This window comes from Aricia agestis, chromosome 11 (assembly GCF_905147365.1).
Source record: "Aricia agestis chromosome 11, ilAriAges1.1, whole genome shotgun sequence".
NCBI classification, from domain to species: Eukaryota; Metazoa; Arthropoda; class Insecta; order Lepidoptera; family Lycaenidae; genus Aricia; species Aricia agestis.
This window is the reverse complement of record NC_056416.1, coordinates 9,773,861-9,795,983: the sequence shown is the minus strand read 5'-3', so window position 1 is coordinate 9,795,983 and position 22,123 is coordinate 9,773,861. Positions and strand designations below refer to the sequence as shown.

Below are 22,123 nucleotides of genomic sequence, written 5' to 3'. Positions count from 1 at the left end.
CGAACCGGTGGTAGGCCTCATGTAGATGTGCTAAAAGTGTTAACTTTGTTAACCTATTTAGAAATAAACATTTTCATTTCATTTCACTGCCTATAAGCTATGCCATCACCTTCTATAGTAATATTTAATAATCGCAAAAAGTAATAAGTACTTGTAGGCTAAGCACGGGAAACGCATCGTAACGTTACGCGTTATGGTATCCTAAATCCAAATTGTTAAGTTATCATAGCGCAATTTCATCATAATAAACTCCTCTTCTTTGGAAGTCGGTTAAAATCAACATATTGTAATAGGCATATTATAGTCTATAGGGCCTCTTAAGTTAGTCAGTACCCACTACCCAGTACTTAGTTAGTTCTTTACTTATTCACATACGTACCTACCTACGGTTATTAAACTTCAATGTTCGTGAATGCTGAAAAGTATCAGGCGCACGAAAAGCAGTAAAAATATCGTAAAATAAATTTTATTTCCTGGAAAACAGACACTTATAAATAATGTATCTAAGATACTTAATATAAAAATGTGATTATTTAACTCTAATTTAAAATGTTTTGAGGTCAAAATCTTCATTACAGTTAAGTATTTTTATTTATTTAATTCGCCCCCCTAACATTATAAGTAAGTACGGTAGATGTTTATTTGCTATTTGTCCATTAATATTATCAATGATGTTCATTATTATAATTAGTACAAATAAATTATTAATAACACTAATTTTAAATACCGATTCCAATTTAAAAAAATCCAATAAAATATTCCACTAAAATAACTATTATAATACAATTAAAATGTCATAGTTAAGTAATTAATGTTCGTCTCTGTGTGCGGTATAGGTAAGTTAGTAGGTATAAATACTTATTGGAATATAAAATGAATATCACAAAATAGTGCTTTGTAATTTTAAATATAAAAAGTTATTTTTCCTGAAATCCTTTACCAAACCTAGTGTAACTGGTAAAGCTCGAGTTGAAAGCTTTTTATGACGCCATAGCCTCACAAGTTTATGACGTAGAGGTGTTTGTTTTACGATCGTTTTATGATTTCATACTTATTAATAAGTCGCTTCATGTTACCTACTTCTTTTTAATTTTAAAAAATATATTTATATTTTTTTTATTTACTTATTTGCAATATGGATTTTAAATCCACAATTGCACAATAGTTAGTAGTTATTCATAATATTACCAAAATATTACCATACTTACCAAGAAACCAAGTTGTACTATACAAATACTTAAAAAAATAAATATTGATTTATTTCGTAATAGATTTGAAACAAATCTTTAAAGAATTATCTTCGTCTTGAATTAAAATGTTTAAATGGAATTAAAATGGTTTGGGATAAGGCCGGTAAGATGTCGGACAAAAAAAGTCGGACTCGCGCACGAAGAGCAAAATTAGGCCAAAAAATTGTGTTTTTTGTATGGGAGCCCCCTTAAATTTTTATTTTATTTTAATAGTATTAATAACTATTAAAGTACTTTACATATATAATTAAGGCCTTTGTTGTGAAATTTCATGCCCCTACCTGTTGCCATTATTGATATCGAGCAGAAAAAGCCAAAAAAATCACGTTTGTTGTATATGGAAGCGCCCCCCTTCAACATAATTTTATTTTATTTTTAGTATTTGTTGTTATAGCGGCAACAGAAATACACAAGCTGTGAAAATTTCAGAAGTATATTCTTGAGATACAGCCTGGAGACAGACAGACAGACGGACATACATCGGTCTCAGTAATAGGGTCCCGTTTTTACCCTTTGGGTACGGAACCCTTAAAAACACTTCGGTAGCAAAAAAGTGGAAAATTGTTCTTTTAAAAATAAAATGTACAATGTAATAATTTAATCTATAAAATATAATGTCTACCCAGATACACACGAACTAAATAAAATAATACACGTTTAACGTTTTTGTAAATTGTATTTAGCTTACTACTTATTCACATGCTATAATTTCGGTAGGATCTTCACAAACTTTTTTGTATAAAAATATAAAATAGTGACGAATTAAAAGTTAACATCCCATCCTGATAGCTCGTCGGGCGGGAGTTTCTCTTTGGGATACTTCTCGAAGTTGGAGAGGTCGAGGTCGTGTGAGATGGGCTGCACCAGCGGCGCCTTCAGCCGCCTCTCCCGCAGACCCTCCCAGTCAAAACCGAGGAACCATCTGAAAATATTATTCAACTTTAATTTCACCGCCTTCTTAAATAGTTATTACACATGAAAACTACGTGAATGGCTCGAATTAGTATTAAAATCAACCTAGACCACAGACATAGATCAAGATAGATACCGCATGTCGCTCCATTTGTATGAAAACGAGCGTGTCACTTTTTCCCACCTACTGTGACGTACCGATGATAAGAATCGTGTCAATTATCTTGGCTAACGTTTCTATTTGAATTTCTAAATGCCTAAAAGTGCTCAATACGGCACTTTTAGGCATTTAGGCATTTTTAAAATTCCGATTGACGTCCGATTCTGATAGCATAGAACAGACTTTTGAAAGACGAGCATAATATATTATAAGAGATACACATGCGGTATCTATCTTGATCTATGTCTGTGACCTAGACGATAAATTTATAATAACGCTCCGTAAACCTTCACGCTGCATCCCGCTTTCCGAGTTGGTTTGGAACCCCGTTATCTGACAGTGGCGTTCATTTTTACCAGACGCCTCGGGACGCTAACATCGCTACTTCTTACTATATATTATATATATTCAAATTATTGTATTTACGTTTTTACAAAAAAAAATAGGCGCTCACAAGCTACGTCATTTCATTATTATAATATCCCAGTGTAATCCGGCTCGAAGAACCATCAAAAACTGTTCAACCACAGACATAGATCAAGGTAGATACCGTATGTGTATGTACTTCGCGTGCCATATCGCGTTCCCAAACGACGAGCAATGCTCGTCTTTCGAAATTCTATTCTTTAGTCTGCTATCGGAATCGGACGTCAATCGGAATTTAAAAAATGCCTAAATGCCTAAAAGTCGCGTATTGAGCTGTAGAAATTCAAATAGAAACGTTGGCCTAGATAATGGACATGTTTCTTATCATCGCCTCGGTACGTCACAGTAGGTAGGAAAAAAGTGGCACGCTCGTTTTCATACAAATGAAGCGACATGCGGTATCTATCTTGATTTATGTCTGTATGCTCAACTCACTTATGATTCTTGACATCGATCATGCCGTTCTTGAGGTAACCCAGCCTCTCCGCCGGCACGGCACGGCAGAGTTTCCGGATGAGCAGCTGCGCGGACTTGGGCATGCGCGGGTGGAAGGCCACGGCGTCGATGCCACGGAGTATGAGCGTGTAGGTCTTCATGTGGTCGCCTCCGGGCGCGCGGAACGGTGGCTTGCCCACCAGGATCTCGTGAATGAGCACGCCCAGCGCCCAGCAGTCCACCGCGCGGTCGTGGCCCTGATGATCATATAAAGTGGAAATAAGATTATGTTCGCTAGCGTTATGTTGTTGTGTAAACTTTATAGCTTATGCTTACTCAAACTGGATGTCTTCACTTCGGGGCAATATCGAAGTTAAGACAGAAGTAGTAAACAGATTATGTTTACGACATAATTATAATTAAATACTTACAATGAAATTGAATTAATGTTTTTATTGTTATAAGTAGTCACTACATGTGACAGCTACCAGTGTTTAGTATATTTTACGACTGCGGACAAACAATACCTTGTTGAGGACGATCTCAGGCGCGACGTACTCGGGCGTGCCGGCGAACGTCCACGTTTTGCTGTTCGAGGACAGACGCTTCGCGAAACCAAAGTCCACCTGGGGATCGGGAAGATATGAAAATATATGGCGTATAAGCGGGCCCCTAGACGATCAATTTTATTGTGCAATATCACGTATTGTGCAATATTATTGACCGTCTAGGATTAATATATTGAACGCGCCTTTAATCTTAGTTGTCAAATAAGTTCAATAAATATTATTATTCGATATTATTGTAGTTCTAGGGGCCCACTAACATAATTTCACGTCTTTGCTTTTGTTATTGCTGAAAGCTGGCGGAATGAATCTTGCAAAGTAGTAAAGTCTTGCATATTGCTGCAACATCGTTGCACCAAAATTAGTTTGTCGCGTAGAAACCGTGAAACAAATTTGGGCATTTCTAGGGGAATGAAAGTATCTATACTTATATGAAAACATTTTGCCGAGAAATATTAGGGGAGCCGGTATATACAAATTTGTTGCTGTATATACCGGCTCCCCTAATATATCAAAATCGGCATAGCAATGAATGCCGTTGGTTTGTAACATGTCATTGATAATCAGTATGAATAGAGTAGGCGATAGGACACAGCCCTGAGGGACACCAACATTAACAGACTGAGTTTCCGAGCATTCGCCGTCAACTACGACCTTTATGCTTCTGTCTGCTAAGAAACTAGTGACCCACTTACATAATTTCTCGGGCAGCCCGTATGATGGAAGATTTGACAGCAGCGCTTTATGCCAAACCCGATCAAAAGCCTTCGCAATGTCCAAACTAACAGCCAATGCCTCTCCCTTCGACTCAATTGCATGAGCCCAACGATGAGTCAGGTATGCCAAGAGATCACCAGCCGAGCGACCCTTATGGAACCCGTATTGTTTGTCGCTTGCCAATCCCTGGCCGTCCAAGTATCGAAAAAGCTGGCTATTGATAATGGATTCCATTATCTTCGAGAAAAGAGAGGTTATAGCGATTGGTCTGTAGTTGGAAGGATTTGAGCGGTCACCTTTTTTGGGGATCGGGTGCACCAAGGCTGTCTTCCAGGAAGCCGGGACGATGCCATTGGAATAGGAGAGCCGAAAAAGACGCGTCAAGACCGGAGCCAACTCTGGAGCACACTTTTTCAACACAATAGGCGGGATTCCGTCAGGCCCACTCGACTTTTGGATATCAAGGGAACAGAGGGCTTTCCGCACTGAGCGCTAATGAAACCGAATATCCGACATGATGCTCGTGCATCGCGGTATGGTCGGCGGTTTCTGCCCCCCGTCATCCAGGGTCGAGTTTGACGCAAAGAACTTGCCCAGAAGATCGGCTTTGTCCTTTGCGTCCTTGGCCAACGATCCATTTCCTACGTGTAGGGTTGGCTTGCAGAAATTTCCTTCAATAGCTTTGGCCAGAGACCAGAATGCACGGGTTCCCGAGGCACTCAAGTCTTTTGCCAATTCTATTGACGTGCTGTTGCTTTGCCCGAGTAATCTCTTTCTTGTGGGACCTAGAGGCAAGGTTGTACTCCTTTTTATATGTGCTGGTATTTAAATCCCGAGCAGACACTGCGTTGGCCCAGGATTGGTAAGCCTCCTGCTTCCGGCGAGAAGCTTTTTTGGGGGATGAGCCAAACCAGGGACGAAATCTGCCGCCAGTTGGCACTACAGAGGTCGGAATGAAAAGTTCCATCCCCTGCATCACCACATCGGCAACAGAGTTGGCAGTGTTGTCGGGATCATCCGGCGAGAAGCACGTGCCCCCAAGGATAGGATAGCGCGCTATAGAACAGCGCGCTGTCTTAACACCGTCGTAAGTGGCACAGAACTCCTAACAAGGCAATGATCCGATGAACCAAGTGGTGCGGTTACGGATATTTGGTAGCCGTCAGGATTTGAAGTCAGTAGCAGGTCCAACAAGGAAGGATTCTGACCATCCACATCTGGGATTCGCGTAGGCGTAGTAACCAGTTGTGTCAAGTCGTTCGCAAGGGAAATGTTGCAGACAGATCTCCCCGCATGATCAGTTTTACTGGAATTGAGCCAATCGGCGTGGTGGGCATTACAGTCGCCTAGTATCTCTGCGGATGGGATCTACTGCTGCACAAAATCTAAAGCAGCTTGCAGGTGCTCCAAGAGTCGGTCCGTCTCGGGGTCACCACTATGGGACCTATATAGGCACGCATAGACGCGAGGGTGGTCGTCGCAATCTATGCGGAGCAATAAGTTTGATACGTCCATGACCTCAAGATTGCTGAGGCGGCGAGATATCATCTCTGATATACACACACACTCCAGCTTTAAGGAGAAAGGAGTGCTCGAGGTAATACCCTGGGTGGAAAAGGTATGACGTGTCACTCGGAGATGATATCTGCCTCTCGGTTAATTGCTCTTGCCCCGAGCAGATTGGAGCGCAGTTTTGCCCTCCCCAGAATACGAGGGGCAGCCTGGACGTCCACGTTCAGTTCCAGGAGTTCCTGAGCCTGGACGTCCAGAGAGGGATTCTCCAACGCAGTTGGTACCCTCCTGGGGTAACAAATTGTTTTTCAACTGCGGCATTTCTAGGGGGGTAGGGGATTGGGCCTCCGGTAAACTCACTCACTCGGCGAAACACAGCGCAAGCGCTGTTTCACGCCGGTTTTCTGTGAGGCCGTGGTATTTCTCCGGTCGAGCCGGCCCATTCGTGCCGAAGCATGGCTCTCCCACGGACAATCTTTTCAGTGTTTTCAGCGACTAGAGGTCTGTCGAGTGTCGACAGATACACTTTCGCATAAATCATAATACGGCGGCTGTACTTACTCGACGAGAGCCTCTCGCCGAGATCCTCGGCCGTACATGCATGCCCTGGATTTCCTAGCGAGAGCCAACAAGACGAGGACGTGAGCACCCTGTACACACTCGGGGTGTCTCGACGAGTGTGTACACTTGTGCAGCCGACATTAGCAGCTCCTTAATTATAAATAAATAGTACTTACTAATTTAATATATCCATGCTTGTCGAGCATTAGATTCTCCGGTTTGAGGTCTCTGTAGATGATGTCCATAGAGTGTAGATACTGGAAGGCCTCGACGACGCAGGCGGCCATGAACCGAGCGACGTTCTCGGGGAAGTACCGCTGCTTCTGCAGAATGGTCCACACGTCGCCGCCCAGGACCGGCTCCATCAGGAAGTAGATGTACTTGTTGTCTTTGAATGTTCGGTATAGTCTGTAATTATAGAAATATATGTTTAAATTTTGTATCAAGCTGTTTACTGTATATATATTTTTTGTGTTCACCCTAGCAGTAGACGTTTTTAGACAAAGTGATGTAAACCAAAAGTTAATTTTCATGTTTTTCAAGTACCTAGTTCTTAAATGGGATTTGTGGTAAATTTTTTTTAACCCTGTTCACGTATAAGTAATAATAATGATAATATCTATGAACGCTTCACACCACGTCAGTCTGGCCCTGTGGTAAGCACCTGAAGGACTTGTGTTACAGGACAACGGATATAATATTTAATACTTTTTATACTATACATATATTTAAGATTTTTATTATATGATACACATATTTAATACACATCCATGACCCAGGAACTTTGAAAAACTTTTTGTTCCGTCGGCGGGATTCGAACCCGCGACCCCCGGCTTGAGCTACCGACGCGCTCACCACTGAGCCACAGAGGTCGTGTGATATTTGAAGTGACGTATGATATTTGAAATGACGCGCCAATTTTAGTTGAAATAAATGAAAAATGTGCTGTGAATATCTTAAGATTCGAAGATGTAAAAATATACATTATAGCTGCTGTGTGTGGTCTCCTGACGATTTCTATAGAAAGATGTATTGAGATGTATCGTGCTATAATATACATCTTTACATTACCTGCTCTGTCTGTGACGCGCTTTAGACAAGCTATATCAAGGTATAGCGACTAAATATTGTTTTTGCAATAGGGCAACATAGGTTATTGTCAATGTCATAACACTGCAAATAGAAACATTTAACATAGGTACTATATATTTTTTAAGAATATTCACCTGCAGATGAAGGGGCTGCGGCAGGCCATCATGATGAGCTTCTCGTTGAAGGCGTGCTCCTGCTGCTGCTGCTGCACCATGTCCACCTTCTTTAGGCATTTGAGCGCGAAGGTGAGCGCGGGCTGGCGGCGGTACTGCACCAGCTCCACTCGCCCGAACCCGCCCACGCCCATCGTGCCGATTATGTCCAAGTCTTTCAGCTCGATGAACTCGAATTCTGGAAGTATTTTTAAGATGTAGGTAACCTAATGTATAACCCGTGTCCCGTGCACCAGCTTTAAGATTTTGTTGCAACGGCCCCGCAATATTTTGTGTAAGAGGTATTCATTCAAATTCGAGCGCGACTATAATAATAATATGTATAATGTATATCCCCATTCCCTGATTCCTAGCAGCTTGCATGCGGAGTATAAATATTTCCTACACTGAAGCAAATAACTCTTCGGAACATATGATTTTACATCGTCTGTCATTTTCATAGTAAAATATGTAATTGCGGAAGCCACTAGAAACTTGCATCTATTGACAAAATTGAATTACCACTCTTTATAACTGAAGTCTTCTTCTGTTGCGAGGGCCGAGGATCTGCATGTCGAATATTCTTCAACTCCTCCAAATTGCCCAGCAGCTCTGTAAAAGGACTGAAATATTTATTAATTTTAATGAGGTTTATTCATGAGTACGAAAATAAGACGTACCTATTTAATGCTTAATATCGGATTAGGTTTGGTACTAGGTACGCCAAGAAAAATTGGTGCTCCATCTACTTATTTGCGATTGGTGCATACAGCATAGGTACACATTTTACATCTAGTTCCCTTGATAATAAAGAATAAATAGCAGCTATTTATTAATTACATTAATTAATGAATAGCTGCAACACGTGTAGAAGCATACCTATACATAATATTATGTACTAATAAATAATAATATTCCTTTCTGCGCCGCTACTCGCAGAACCACGGGAAATGTGGGGCCACTGCAGTTCTATCAGCGGGCGTCTGCCTGGTCGTCGGCAGACACGTCTGATTGAGGGTGTTCAGACACCCCCCAGGCCTAACAGAGACCCTACTAGGGCTTGTTTAGGTCATTCCTCTGAGTTTACGTCGCGATGCACTGGAACACATAGCGCATCGCGACCCGCTCGGGGGCTCTGTACAATGGACATCGGCGTCCCCACACCGATGCCCCGAGCTCCGCGGCTATGGCGGAACGTTTCGGTCGTTATTATTGACCCTACGTCGCCTTGGCCGGCTACGTTTTCGAGGGTCGAGCGCCTCCCGCTCGCGTATGCGCTCGGCCTCCTCTTTGGCGGCCATTACATGCTCAGCAAAATCTTCAATTGATTGCTGCCCAGCATCGAGCGAACCAATGCTGGGAGCGAGGTGTCATATCCGATGGCGGCCGTGAGGGCCGCACGTTGTCCATTCCAAGAGGGACAGACCGATACAGTGTGCTCTGTCGTGTCCCTGTCTTCGTCACAGTGGTGGGATCTTGGGGTCTCTTCCCTTCCGACGATATCGCACAGGTACCGACCGAAGCGCCCGTGCCCGGTCAGCACCTGTGTGAGGCGAAATGAGAGAGTTCCATCCTTGCGATCAAGCCACTGTCTGAGTACTGGGCGGATGGCTAGAACTAAGTCTACGCTGGCTTGCGGCTCTTCTAGCCGCTCTTGCCACAAAAAAAAAAACGAAAGAGGTAAAACTAATTCAAGCGTTAACTTTACAGTCGTTGGTGAAATTGGGGCTAGATATCAATATTCAATGCATACCCTCTCTCCAGCGTTAGGCACTCGACGCCGGGCGGCAGGGCTGTCACCGTCGCCAGTCTCCGGTCCTCGTGCAGGAGCGCCTGCTCTCCAAAGTAGTCCCCGCGGCGGAGAGTACCGACCCTGCGCTCCCCGTCCTCCTCCCGCTTCGTCACCGCCACTGTTCCTCCGCGGATGATGTAGAACTTGTCCCCTTTGTCCCCTTGCCGCACTACGGGGGTGCCCGCAGAGAAGAATTCCTACGAAAAATAGTCCTTGGTACCCTCTTCTTAATTAATGTTCGAAATGCCCAAAGGGGAGTGCATTCTTGATTTGACTCTATAAATATAGACGTTGGTAGTCTAGCTTAAATCCCTCTCTTATCTTAAAATTTAGTTTGTTATTATTTTTAGCAATATTTCGCGAAATAAACTTCCACCTTTAAGTAAATGAGTGAGTGTACGCATAAGCATGCGTGCAGCACCTCACTCCGGACTCCCACAGTGCCTATGCGTACACTCGCATGCAAGAACTTGCAAACACCACCACCACACAAGCAATAATGTTGGCAAATCCGTGCAAGGCCTCTCACCACCATGCAGGTTGAAAACCTAGACGCGCGTTTCGCCCCAACACCGGAGCATCCTCAGGATGTGGACTCTACGAACAACGTCCATCAAGTATTCCCTCCCTTATCATTTAAAATGATGAAGATTTTAGCATACTGCATAGCCAATAGTTCGAGCACAGACGTTTGATATGATCTCTCAAAATGATAAAAGAGAGAGAGATAGAGTATAAAAGGCCAAGAACTGTAGCAGAAAAGATAAAGTACGTACCCTTTTCAGGAAGTCAGCAATTTTGGCGAGTTCAATCGGATGTATATCCTTCAGCAAGGGGACTGACGCTAAGAATCTGTTGTTGTCCTCCTGCTCTTGACGGCCGCTGCGGACCATGATCTTCTGGAACACTTTCCTCTCTAACGTCCATACTTTTGCTTCTGTTATACCTAGGGAGGAAACTCAAAATAAATAGTTGTACCCCAAAAGTATTATAAAAGTAAAAAAAAAGTTTCTTTTTCAGCGCTGCTCTTTTCCAGCGAACTCTATTCAAGTTACAAGGGACCCATAAACTCCCTAAAGTATATTGTCACTTAGTTTTGTTACATCCTGTATATCTAGTTAAACACTGCACTGTAGTAAGTAACTCTCAGGGAAGGACACGTCATGCTACATTAAAATTCGGAAAACATTACGGTTTTCGTAAGATTCCAATTTGAAACATCATGTAATTTCCATGTCTGAATAATTTTATATCTGGCATTACCTTTTCGTTTATTTTTAATAAATTCAATAATCAGTTTTATCAATTGACTCGGTTGTTAATCGTACTTTGAACCATTGTTTCTGAGATTTTATAGGTAGAGTGTATTATTATTGTTTTCACAGAAACTTGTCACGGATTTAGATAACAAAAGTATTTTATTTAATTATATGAATGTCCAGAAAAGAGTTGCCCTAACGCAGGAAATGATCAATACATTACCTAATGGATAACCATTGAGTATTAACCATATTTTTTGGCTTTGAGTTCTGTAGCCATTTCCTCCAAGTACATCCAAGTACATATTACATACTTAGTTATAAACCTAAGCATGTAATATGCACTTGTATGTATTATATAAAGGCTAAAGCTATGTTTCCTACTTGTGCGCAAATAGTTGTTAGTTCGACAAGAAATTAATAAATCAAAGTTGATAGCTTGATAATTTTACATGTTTTGATATAAGTACAGATACCGTATACCGATACCTACTATTAATCTTAAATTCTTTGATATTATGATTCGAAACTAAAACTGTAAGTAGGTACTTACTAAGTATTTTAGCCATCAAAACGTAATTTTTTTTTACAAAACAAGCAAAACCCTCAGACCAAATAAAATAAAAAATATTTTTATTTGGTCTGAGGCTAAACCTAAGTAACAGATTTTAAACATCATATTGTAAGTAACTATAATAGTTGCCTTTGAAACTTCTATTCGAAATTTCTTTCGAAGCAAAACAAAAACCTTAATAATTATTAGGTATTTAAATTAATAATAATTATTGTAAAACTTACATCTTATCGACGCAAATCGTTTCGCTTTGTACAATATAGCGAGTTCTCCGAACGCTTCCCCTGCGCCGAAGTTCTTGACCACTTGTCCACCCTTTAGCACCTCGAACTGGCCGTGCGCTGACACATAGAGGTGGCTGCCGCTCTCCCCCTCTCGTATCATGAGGCTGCCGGCGGGGTACTCCTGAGGGCTCATGGCCTCCACCACCGCCAGCAGCCGCTCCTCATCCATGATATTGCGCAAAAAGTCGTTTGCCATTATCGCTTTCTTTATTTGCTCTGCTGACCTAGAAAAGGTATGTGACTTTAAAGACATACTAGCGAGTGTCCATGGGCGACGGATGTTGCCTTTTATCAGGTGACCCGTTTGCTCGTTTGCCCCCTTAAAAAAAAAGAAACATGCCTGCATAATTGGAGGAGTCGTTAGTCCGTTGCTTGCCTTTGATGTTATGTAGGGATACGGATATAAGCTATTTTGTTTCATTGTCAAAATTTAAAATAGCACCTATTCCGGAAACGGTAATAAATTGGGTAAATTTGGGTTGGCAACAAGGAATATTTTATACTAGATGACGCCCGCAACTCCGTTGAGCCAAAACTTGATATTCGCGCGGGAACCGTGCATTTTTCTGGGACGAAAAGATCATATGTCCTTTCCCAGGACCCAAAGTATCTCTATGCCTAATTTCAGCCAAATCGGATCAGCGGTTTGAGCGTGAAGAGAACAGACAGACAGACAGACACACTTTCGCATTTATAATATTAGTAATGATTTTCGTATTTTCGTATGGATTGTTGAAGCATCAAAATATTGAAATACATTGAGATATAAGTACTACTTATAACTCAATGTTGAAATAAGAGTTATTCTTCAATCTATAATGCTTAACGTAAATCAATACTACCGTAAAATAATTATGATCCGTATTTGTTATAAAGCGATTAGTCATATCAAGAAAAATAAACCTGATAAGGATCTTATCCTATAACCTGATAAGAGCTTCAAGTTTTTTTGATCTTGAATTATTTTTTTATTCGAATACCATAATTAATGTAATTTTTAAAACATTTATTCGCGATAGGTTTATTGTTATTAAGAATAGACCGTGGGCGGGTATACATACACGGTAATTACAATAATAGGTAGGATGTAAGATAAAAACTTATAGGTAGTTTTTCATATGATAGGTGCAATCCAAGACATTCTCAACTTTTAACTTTAAACCGATTTGCCGAGGAAAATCGGCCAAAAGTCGTAAATCTAATGATCTCTCTTCGACTGTACCTATGTATGTTTAACAACCTGAACTGGGTTTATATCCCACTATTTGTAACCAACTTCCAAAAAGGAGGAGGTTGTAATAATTATATTAAGTAATTTGTGATTTTTTTTCTGTAAACAATCTTCATTATTTTGCAATCGGTACCAGTCCCAAAAATTAAAAATACCTATTATGTCATAGAACTCACGATTCTTAGCTGGTACCGACTTCAAAATTATGAAGATTGTTTACAGAAATAGTTGAGGTTGAGAATTCTGAAAAAGGCAGTAGGTATTATTTAATACTTTTTTGTTCATTGAAGAATAAGTAATGTTATTGTTTCCACTTGGACGTCGGTTTTAATTTTTTTGTTAATATGTTAAGGTAAACGTAAGGGTCAATTCAGACCGCAACGCAAAGCGTAGAAGCATTTCTAAATTAGTATGGATTTGACAGATTCGCAAGACGTCTCACGCTGACGACATCTGTCAAATCCATACTAATTTAGGTCGCGTCGGTGTCGCGCCTCGCTTCGTCACGATGCGGTCTGAATTGACCCTAAGTCGTAACGCAGGATCAAGGTACTCACTTGTCATCTTTCTCGAACTTTTCATACTGCAAGTCTGTGAGGAACCGCGCGTTGTCGAGCGGCGCGTGCGGCGCGATCACCCCACGTTTCCTCCGCACCCTCTTCTCGGGGTCATTTTGTACCAAGTCTGATATAGTTTTTCTTCCCGCGCTACTTTTTCTGTCGTAGTTGGTATCACAGTCGGAGTCCTGGAAGTAGCTACCGCTGGACTTCTCGCTCTGTATGCTCATGTAGCTGGACTTCTTGCTGGACCCGCCGGGGTCCACGGACAGGCTGTTCTGTTGGTACGCGACGGCGTTTCCATTGGTGATCTCGGTCGTAGCCCGAGGAGCTTGGAGTACAAAGTCTGGTATTTTCTGGAATAGATTCATACTTAGTACCTAATCATCTATAAGTCGTTCGCAACTAAAGAATAAATATTAGTATGGAATTAAGGATACATTTACGCACTTATATCAGATAAAGGAGCTCTCTCTTGTTTTTACTCAACCTAGAAATGCAGCTTTATTCAAATTTATTTTTTAATTGGTAAGATGTCATCAACTAAACAATATTACTCTATAATGGCTCATTTTCATTGGTCGATATGCCGCATGCGGGGTGCGGGAGATTTCTGAAACGCATGCGACAGGGCCCGCATTCGGGGAACCGTTTTCATTAGTCGATAGGGCCCGCATGCTGGGTGCGGGAGATTTCTGGAACGCGTGCCACAGGGCCCGCATTCGGGGAACCGTTTTCATTAGTCGATAGGGCCCGCAGGGCTGGGGTATACCTCTGTGTTCGTCGCCAGTTACAGACGTTCTTACCATGGAACAACAATGGATGTTACGTGGAGCAATTTTGATTGTCTGTGATTTTATGAAGAAGAAACTATTGGCGTCACTGAAGGAGAAGAGAAAAAGATCACACTTAGATACGCAACGGAATTATCAAAACCGAACATAGCAAATCAAACCTTAACTCCAAATCGTTAACGCACACATTACATCTGAGAATTTTAAATACTCACTTACGCGCGCGTTTCGCAACGAAAATTACGCCGCGAAATTTCGGCTCTTCGCGTAATTTATAGTGTGTCGCATCAGGCGTAAGCGGCTGAACGTAATTTCGGCCACGTAAATTACGCCGGCGTAATTCAGCCTTGTGTGTTTAGACGCTTAGGCATCATTGTATTCGGTTCATTTGGATAAAATTCAACCTTAAAAAAAGTATGAAACCATACTATAACTATGGGGTGGAAGACATCTTGAGTATTCTTGAGAAATCTTTCGAGCGGTGGGAGCCGCAGAATATTATACAACATATAACATCTGCTTTGACAAGATTGCCGCCACCTAGGTGTTTGAAACTTTGTATTTATATTTTATATATTTTGTTAAACCTCAAACTTATAGAAAAATTAGTGCAATACTGTTACAAATCGTTCGAATTACGAATGAAATCTTAGGATTTTGAAAAAATATTGTTCACATTCACGACCTCCCACAGGTATGGTATTATCAGACTTCTATTTATGATCATACAGGGAACTGTTAAAAAAAGTTTCAGGGTGGTACAAATAAAAAAAAATCTCCTTCGCAGTTTATGGCGGCCATTGGGAACTGTCGGAAACGTGGCAACTCGCGTCCCGCAAGCTGTATATTGACCGACGAATTTCATTGGTCGATATCACGGTCGGTGAAATATTACTCTTTAAGTCGTTCGCAACTAAAGAATAAATATTAGTATGGAATTAAGGATACATTTACGCACTTATATCAGACGAGCTTTTGCCCGCGGCTTCGCTCGCGTTAAGAAGTATTATTATATACAAACTTTCATCCCCTATTTTAACGCCTTGGAGGTAGAATTTATCAAAATCCCTTCTTAGCGGATGCATACGTCATAACATCTACCTGCATGCCAAATTTCAGCCCGATCCATCCAGTGGTTTGGGCTGTGCGTTGATAGATCACTATGTCAATCAGTCAGTTACCTTTGAATTTTATATATTACGAGCTTTTGCCCGCGGCTTCGCTCGCGTTAAGAAGTATTATTATATACAAACTTTCATCCCCTATTTGAACCCCTTGGGGTTGGAATTTATCAAAATCCTTTCTTAGCGGATGCCTACGTCATAACATCTACCTGCATGCCAAATTTCAGCCCGATTTGTCCAGTGGTTTGGGCTGTGCGTTGATAGATCACTATGTCAATCAGTCAGTCACCTTTGAGTTTTATATATATGTTATAGGCAAACTCCGAAGCTCCGGCGCTCCTAGCTTGGACTGTTCAATCCTCAGGTCAGACTGAATGACTTAGTCAAAGCCCAAACAAATGTAAATTTTCGGCCTTTGACTAAACAATTTTCGTCAAACCTGGGAGGGACTAATTTGGTCAGGCAAACGTCAAAACACAATTTTATTAAATCGGGGTTTGACGAGTCAAACTCCGATATAGGTATAAAGTGTCTTATCTTCGTATATTTGGAAGCATTTTATCATATAAGCAGCTTTCAATTCTTAACCGCTTAACTCTGCCAGTTCTGACACCTGATTGGTCAGCTTACGTGATTTTCACTTTTATATTTGAGATGCTTTGAGAGAATGCCGTGTGGCATTAGGCCCGCCTTTTGTACGATGTGCAATAAAGTATAAAATAAATAAATAAATGCTTTGGAATATACGGAGGTTAGTTTATAAGATTAGGTATAAAAAAATAATATTTTTAAAATAGGGATGATGACAAGGTCAAAGATTAGCGAATTTTGTTAATAAAATAAAGAAATCACGGTGAAAAATAAGTGTTCCCAAAATTTCAGCTCGATAGCATTTTTATTTTTTTTGTTATGCGCCTTCAAAGTTGGATAATCAAGTCTTTTTTTTTTTAATTAAATTTCTTAATATTTGTATACCATTCGATATCTTATGCAATTAAAAGCAACTTTTGTTATGAAACACTTTCATAAACGCACTATTTAATATACCTATCGAACAAAGTTCTCTCCCGATGCGTACAAACTACGAAAGAGTGACGTCAGTCTTTCGTAGCACTTTGTATGGAGCGTTTTGGGCAGGTCTATTTTATGAGATGTTTGAATTGTCATATCTTGGTAAATTTTTAAGCTATCAGAGTCATTCTTTCAGCAGTGTTTCTATTTTTTAAGGGTCTTTCAATTACCAATAAGAAAAAAAAATAGTCATCTAGCCTATTTTGATATTTATTGTTTTAATAATTTCTTAAGTAATTAAAATGGAAAATTAATCATTTTTCTGACATGGTGAGGCATTAACTTGAATGTTAATTGTTTTAATAATTTCTTAGGTAGTTAAAGTGGCAAATTAATCATTTTTCTGACATGGTGAGGCATTAATGTTAATGTTAATTGTTTTAATAAAGCTTCTTTATCCACGTTTTTAGTAACAACAACACCGTTTGATTCACTCATCTTCAATTTTACACAATTACACGCCCGCACGCTCAATGAACGAACATGAAATGACAAAACAATCGGTCGGGACACCGCGAGAGACATTATGAACCTGTTTAAACATGTTCAGATCAACGTTTGACCGAGTTTTGCAGTCGCTTCTAGGATTGACTAGGCCAAAACCGAAACAGAATAATTTACTTTCGACGTTTGACTGAAAAGTTAGGAGCTCCTGGGTTTGACTAAAAATACTTCAGGCAAAGGGCGAAATTGAAATGTATTTCGGGGATCGCCTGACGGCTTTGGCCAAACCTAGGATAAACCAGTCCTTCCGCGAAGAGACTGTGTATCGGACTTTGACTATAACATATATACTTAGATATAGATAAAGGAGTTCTCTCTTGTTTTTACTCAACCTAGAAATGCAGCTTTATTCAAATTTATTTTTTAATTGGTAAGATGTCATCAACCAAAAAATATTTGATAACACCTTGATGATCTTCATTTATATCAATTTGAAGAATGTTATCATGTTAATCCTTAGGTATTGTCATTACTGTAAATTTGTTAAAACTTACAATCCAAAAATATTACAACCTACGAATAATAAAAACTACACAAACAACTTTCTTTACATACGACGTGTAAATAAGATCGAATATACGTTTTGGTAATTTGCTGTAGTCTACACTGAACTAGTTTAAGAATTATTGCTTAACTTTTAAGAGAAAATAGATATCTACCAATAATTTTGTGGAGCACTAAACGGTAAGAGTTATGTAACATCTTTGCTCTAGGGGCCTAGTTGGTCCATACTCGCATTTATCGATCGAAAGATGAAAGTATTAAATAAATAAATAATTAATACTCTATGTAGTAGGGTACCTATAAGGTGTAGCATTGTTATATACTTATTATAATGCACCCGACAGATAAGCACCTTTAAAGTTAAACCTGTAATCTTCACATACATAGGCTACTCCAACTCCCTTCAAGGGTCGCTACGCCACATAAGAAACATTCTATTTATAACTAGCTACAACCCAAACACTGATGATGACGCTGAGTATATTTATCATTTGCATTGTGCATTATAACTCTCATACTTTCTAGTGTTTCCGACTTTGAGTCACCGCGCGCGTTCTGGTAGATTACAACGTTAAGATAAAATATTATTACTCTATGGTGAAGGCCGCCTTCGGTGTTACTGCACTGCTAAGAAGAAACGACCGTTAAAAATTATTGAGGTTCTAGGGTAATTTACGTTTGCGGTGGGTTGATCGTGCCCGGAACTTTGCCTAAGCGGGAGCACTATAGAATTTTTGTGGGTAGATCCCACGTCTAGGGAGTCCCACATATCCCGGCCGATGTCCCCAATCCACTTGGATGTGCAAAGCATTTAAAATACAAGAAGCAACCTTCATTTTAAACATATCTATGTTTCTCGCTAGAGAATCTATGTTTTGCTGCTGTTTGCTTTACTAATAATGCAGATATAGACTAAGTGGACTGACATTAAAAGTAATTTCCGTGTATTTTTCGTCACCGTCTGTTTATTTATAAAGTGCAGTTTATTTATTGTTGCCTATAATGAAGACTGAAAACTTAGATAGAGAGCCTTGTGGTTTGTATAGTTATATCTAAGCCAGTGAATAATTTGGGGGATTCCTGGTTACAACGGCGCGCGGCGCGCACTAATAAATCCGTTGTTCAAATTTTGTCATGAGATTTGAAGGTTCTTAATATAGTAAGAAAATTATGAAAATAATAGTATTTTAAAAAGATAAAACCGACTTCAAAATTGTACGTAATTGAGAATTAAATTGCCACTCAAAAATAGCTAGATAACCTAGTACTTGAAGAAAAAAGAATTACTCAAATCGTACTTGTAGTTTCGGAGATAAGCGAACACAAACATAAAAACATACAAGTAGATACTTACTTACATTTTTGACATTTGGCACATTTGTTCAGACACTGAAATAGACTAACTGCTTACATAATATACAAAAACTGGGCAGTCTTAAAAATATTACATACATACGCGTCGAATTGATAACCTCCTTTTTTTGAAGTCGGTTAAAAAAAGAAAACTAATCTGCTGATTTATCTCACCAGGCAATGTTTTACAAAAAAAAACTAAGTTCTAATTTTATTAATCTGACTGAAAAGATATTTTGTTCCCAACACTTGCATCATGTTTTTAATTCCCACTTGTCAGGAAAATGGACGTTTATTTTATCTTCTAGCGGGGGGCAGCTGCCCCCCCTGGGGTCCATGGGCGTACCCAGTACGCCCATGGACCTCAGGTAGATAACTCTATAATCTATATATTAATACGTGAGCCAAAAGCTTTGTATTCCTTTTGACGAAAAATGGGGAAACGTAGGTGAATGAAATTTTGCACAGTTATAGTTTATATGGTGAAGGAGTGCATCGAGCTAATATTATTTTGAAATTATGCTTTTATCATATTTTTTTAACAAATAAAACATTACACACACTACAACACACACACTGGGAAAAATGAGAGATTTTTGAGTGACAAGCCTATACATACGAATTATACTCTTCATTTATGGTTGAAGTCTGTTGACAATAAGTTGACAAATTGAAAATAGATTATAGCTTTTTTTATTGAGTCTTAGATACTATTAGTTAATTAGACAATGCTTACACGGCCAGTCTGAGATCAGCTGAGTCCCAGAGACAAGCGTTGAAAAAAATATGATAGTCAATATTTTTTTACAAAATATAGGCAGTAGTCCTAATGTCGTTGAATCTAAGGTCGAATTTCGACCATTGGGCGATCTCTAGTTAAAGTTAATTCTACGGGCATTTCTACACATTCCCACCACTGCAATTTCTGTGTCGCCAGAATCAACAGTTGTCACCGACCACTAAAAGCCTTTGATATGATCTGTGGGGCTAAAATGGTCGCTTTGAAGAATCATGATATGAATCATAATATGATCCATTTTTCTAAAATCGCAAACTGCAATTCATGTCTGTATTTTTGTACTGATTTGACATTTGTCAGTTTGACAGTTTTGACAATTCATTTGCTGAATTGATTGAGAGGAATTGCTAAATGTGACCATTTTAGCCCCGCTGGCTGTTAGAGGGATAAGCTAAATCTGTCTTGGCGCTGCAACGAAATTTATCAGAACAATAAAGTAGGAGGAGTGGGAGATAACAAAACTTTCTTAAGACCGGGCTGCCATGGGCGTACCCAGGTTCTGGGCCAGGGGGGGGGGGGGGGGGCAAATTACCCAGGTTCTGGTGCCAGGGGGGGGGGCAAATCACCCAGGTTCTGGGCCAGGGGGGGGCAAATCAGATTTTTCATAAGCTAGGTGTTTATAAAGAATAAAAAATTAATAATTTTTAGTTGTAAAAATATTGTATTGCAAACAAATGGCAAAAATTCGTTCTTAATTTTTAATTTTTATAGATAAAAGTACTAGATAATATGCTTAGTAGGAACGTCAACATGATCCAGGGGGGGGCACCCCCTGCCCTCCCCCTCGGTACGCCCATGCGGGCTGCCAAAAATATCAAAGCACGCTAGCCCCGCCTACACACCCCGCTATCCTTCAATCGTGATATAATGATTCCATGAATCGTGCCCGCATGAATTGTGCTTTGCGCTGCAGCTAATAATGAACAATATCGCGTAAGAACGGTTCCCGCATTATAGCACGAAAGTAAAGGTTGTAAGTCCCAAAAATGTTTTTGATGATTACTTAAAAATTAAATACAATACTAATATTTCCTTTAGCTATTATTTTATAAAGTGTGGGATATAGCGCAAGTTATTTAATGATAGTAATTCAATAAGTGTAACAGATATTTGTTGAAAAGCCCAGAAATATTCATAATTTCGAAAAATATAACTATCGAGTCAAAATAAGTGAATCGTGTTTTTTGTTAGGCAAATATCAGATAAATATACAATGATTAAATAAATCTCAATTTCATTTATGTCAATCGTCTTCCGGGATCGTAATACTTATTAGAAAACACAGCAAAATTTGGCAGCCCGCTCTAAACGTCTGATATTCGGGCTTCATATTTCTTGCGTAGAAATCCTTTTAAGTATTACATAGGTAGGTCGAGTGTTAGATACCTAACCTACTAGCACTACCGCACTAGCGGCCAGGACGCGGCGGCCATCGAAAGTATGGTGTGGCCGCTTGTCAGCGTGCGGCCAAGTGTGCGTGGTCTACGGCGGTTTCATACTAAGGTATCTATCTCGATGGCCGCCGCGGCCTGGCCGCTGCGGCTTGGCCGCTAGTGCGCGCCCGGGCTAATAAGTAATAGCTATCGTTATTTTATACATTCTTCGCCAGGTTAGTATCGTAGTAAAGAACCTTATATATCGCTCTAGTCGGAAACAACATATTGATAAGAAACTTGTCGTGAATTGACTATGCGATATCTTTTGTTTATTTTCTAATAGTTAATCTAATTCTTTTTTTTAGATAATTTAGTATTTATCACACTTACCAGACTACACCAATTAATTTCCATTTTATTAAAAAAAAAACGGTATTTCTCAGAGAAGTAGCGAGTTTTGCAATATTATTATAACGCATTTTACGATTTACGAGCACTTAACCTACACATAACTGTACTGAGAAACACAGAACAACTGTAAACAAATCCAAAACGTACTATTCTAATAAATATAATAAGGCTATTTTATACTGCATTTCCATTGTTTTGCAATTTCAACGAGCGCGGGATCGTTAGCGATTAAATTATGAAACTTAAAATTAAATTGCGACAAGGTAAACTCACAACGATGGTCTCTCTGCGCTCCTGGTCGTCGCGGTCCTTGGTCGGGGTGGCGAGGTTGAACCCGCCCTTGGAGCCCCACTTGAAGGGTGGACATAGCACCATGTTCCTACCGTGTCGCACTCGCTAGCATGACACAGAACGCGCGCGTTATGCGTGCGAGGGCCGAGTGTGTGAAGCACGGGCACCCCTTATCGCGCACTAGATTATCTTGCCATTCCGATTGTTTTAATTACTCCGTCTCCTCCGATATTGAAGAACCTTGCAATCTTATCGCCGCACTCGTTATCGTTCTTGCCGAATAGAGGAGGGACTAGATTTCGAAGCGAATTGATTTCCGGAGTTGCGTGCTTCAAACGTAGGATTAACCGGCTATGATTTATTTATTCAACTTTGATTTTTCTTTCCTTAAAAACTAGATCCTACTTTTGCTGTAC

General features: G+C 40.0%; 1 protein-coding gene across 2 annotated transcripts; it reads right to left on the bottom strand.

Moving 5' to 3' along the window:
- Positions 1-1,910: 1,910 nt before the first annotated feature.
- On the bottom strand, positions 1,911-21,880 carry LOC121731765 (cGMP-dependent protein kinase, isozyme 1-like). Of its 2 annotated transcripts, none has more exons than XM_042121365.1 (11): positions 21,690-21,880; positions 13,481-13,836; positions 11,633-11,916; positions 10,352-10,521; positions 9,537-9,772; positions 8,306-8,406; positions 7,766-7,982; positions 6,716-6,947; positions 3,711-3,809; positions 3,184-3,440; positions 1,911-2,172 (listed from the first exon to the last, which is right to left on the bottom strand). In XM_042121365.1, the coding sequence occupies exons 1-11, from the start codon at positions 21,789-21,791 to the stop codon at positions 2,013-2,015; spliced, it is 2,214 nt and encodes a 737-aa protein (XP_041977299.1). In that variant the 5' UTR covers positions 21,792-21,880; the 3' UTR covers positions 1,911-2,012. The 2 variants fall into 2 exon arrangements, with proteins under 2 accessions (XP_041977299.1, XP_041977300.1); XM_042121366.1 differs by lacking the exon at positions 21,690-21,880 and adding an exon at positions 21,396-21,434.
- Positions 21,881-22,123: the final 243 nt, after the last annotated feature.

Bases quoted from the DNA above. Each gene is read 5' to 3' on its own strand.
- LOC121731765 (XM_042121365.1), bottom strand. From the start codon at position 21,791: ATGGTGCTATGTCCACCCTTCAAGTGGGGCTCCAAGGGCGGGTTCAAC. The intron at 11,917-13,480 runs GTGAGTACCTTG...TACCTTTTCTAG, and splicing joins AAGTTCGAGAAAGATGACAA to GTCAGCAGAGCAAATAAAGA. The intron at 9,773-10,351 runs GTACGTACTTTA...TATTTTTCGTAG, and splicing joins TTGCTGACTTCCTGAAAAGG to GAATTCTTCTCTGCGGGCAC.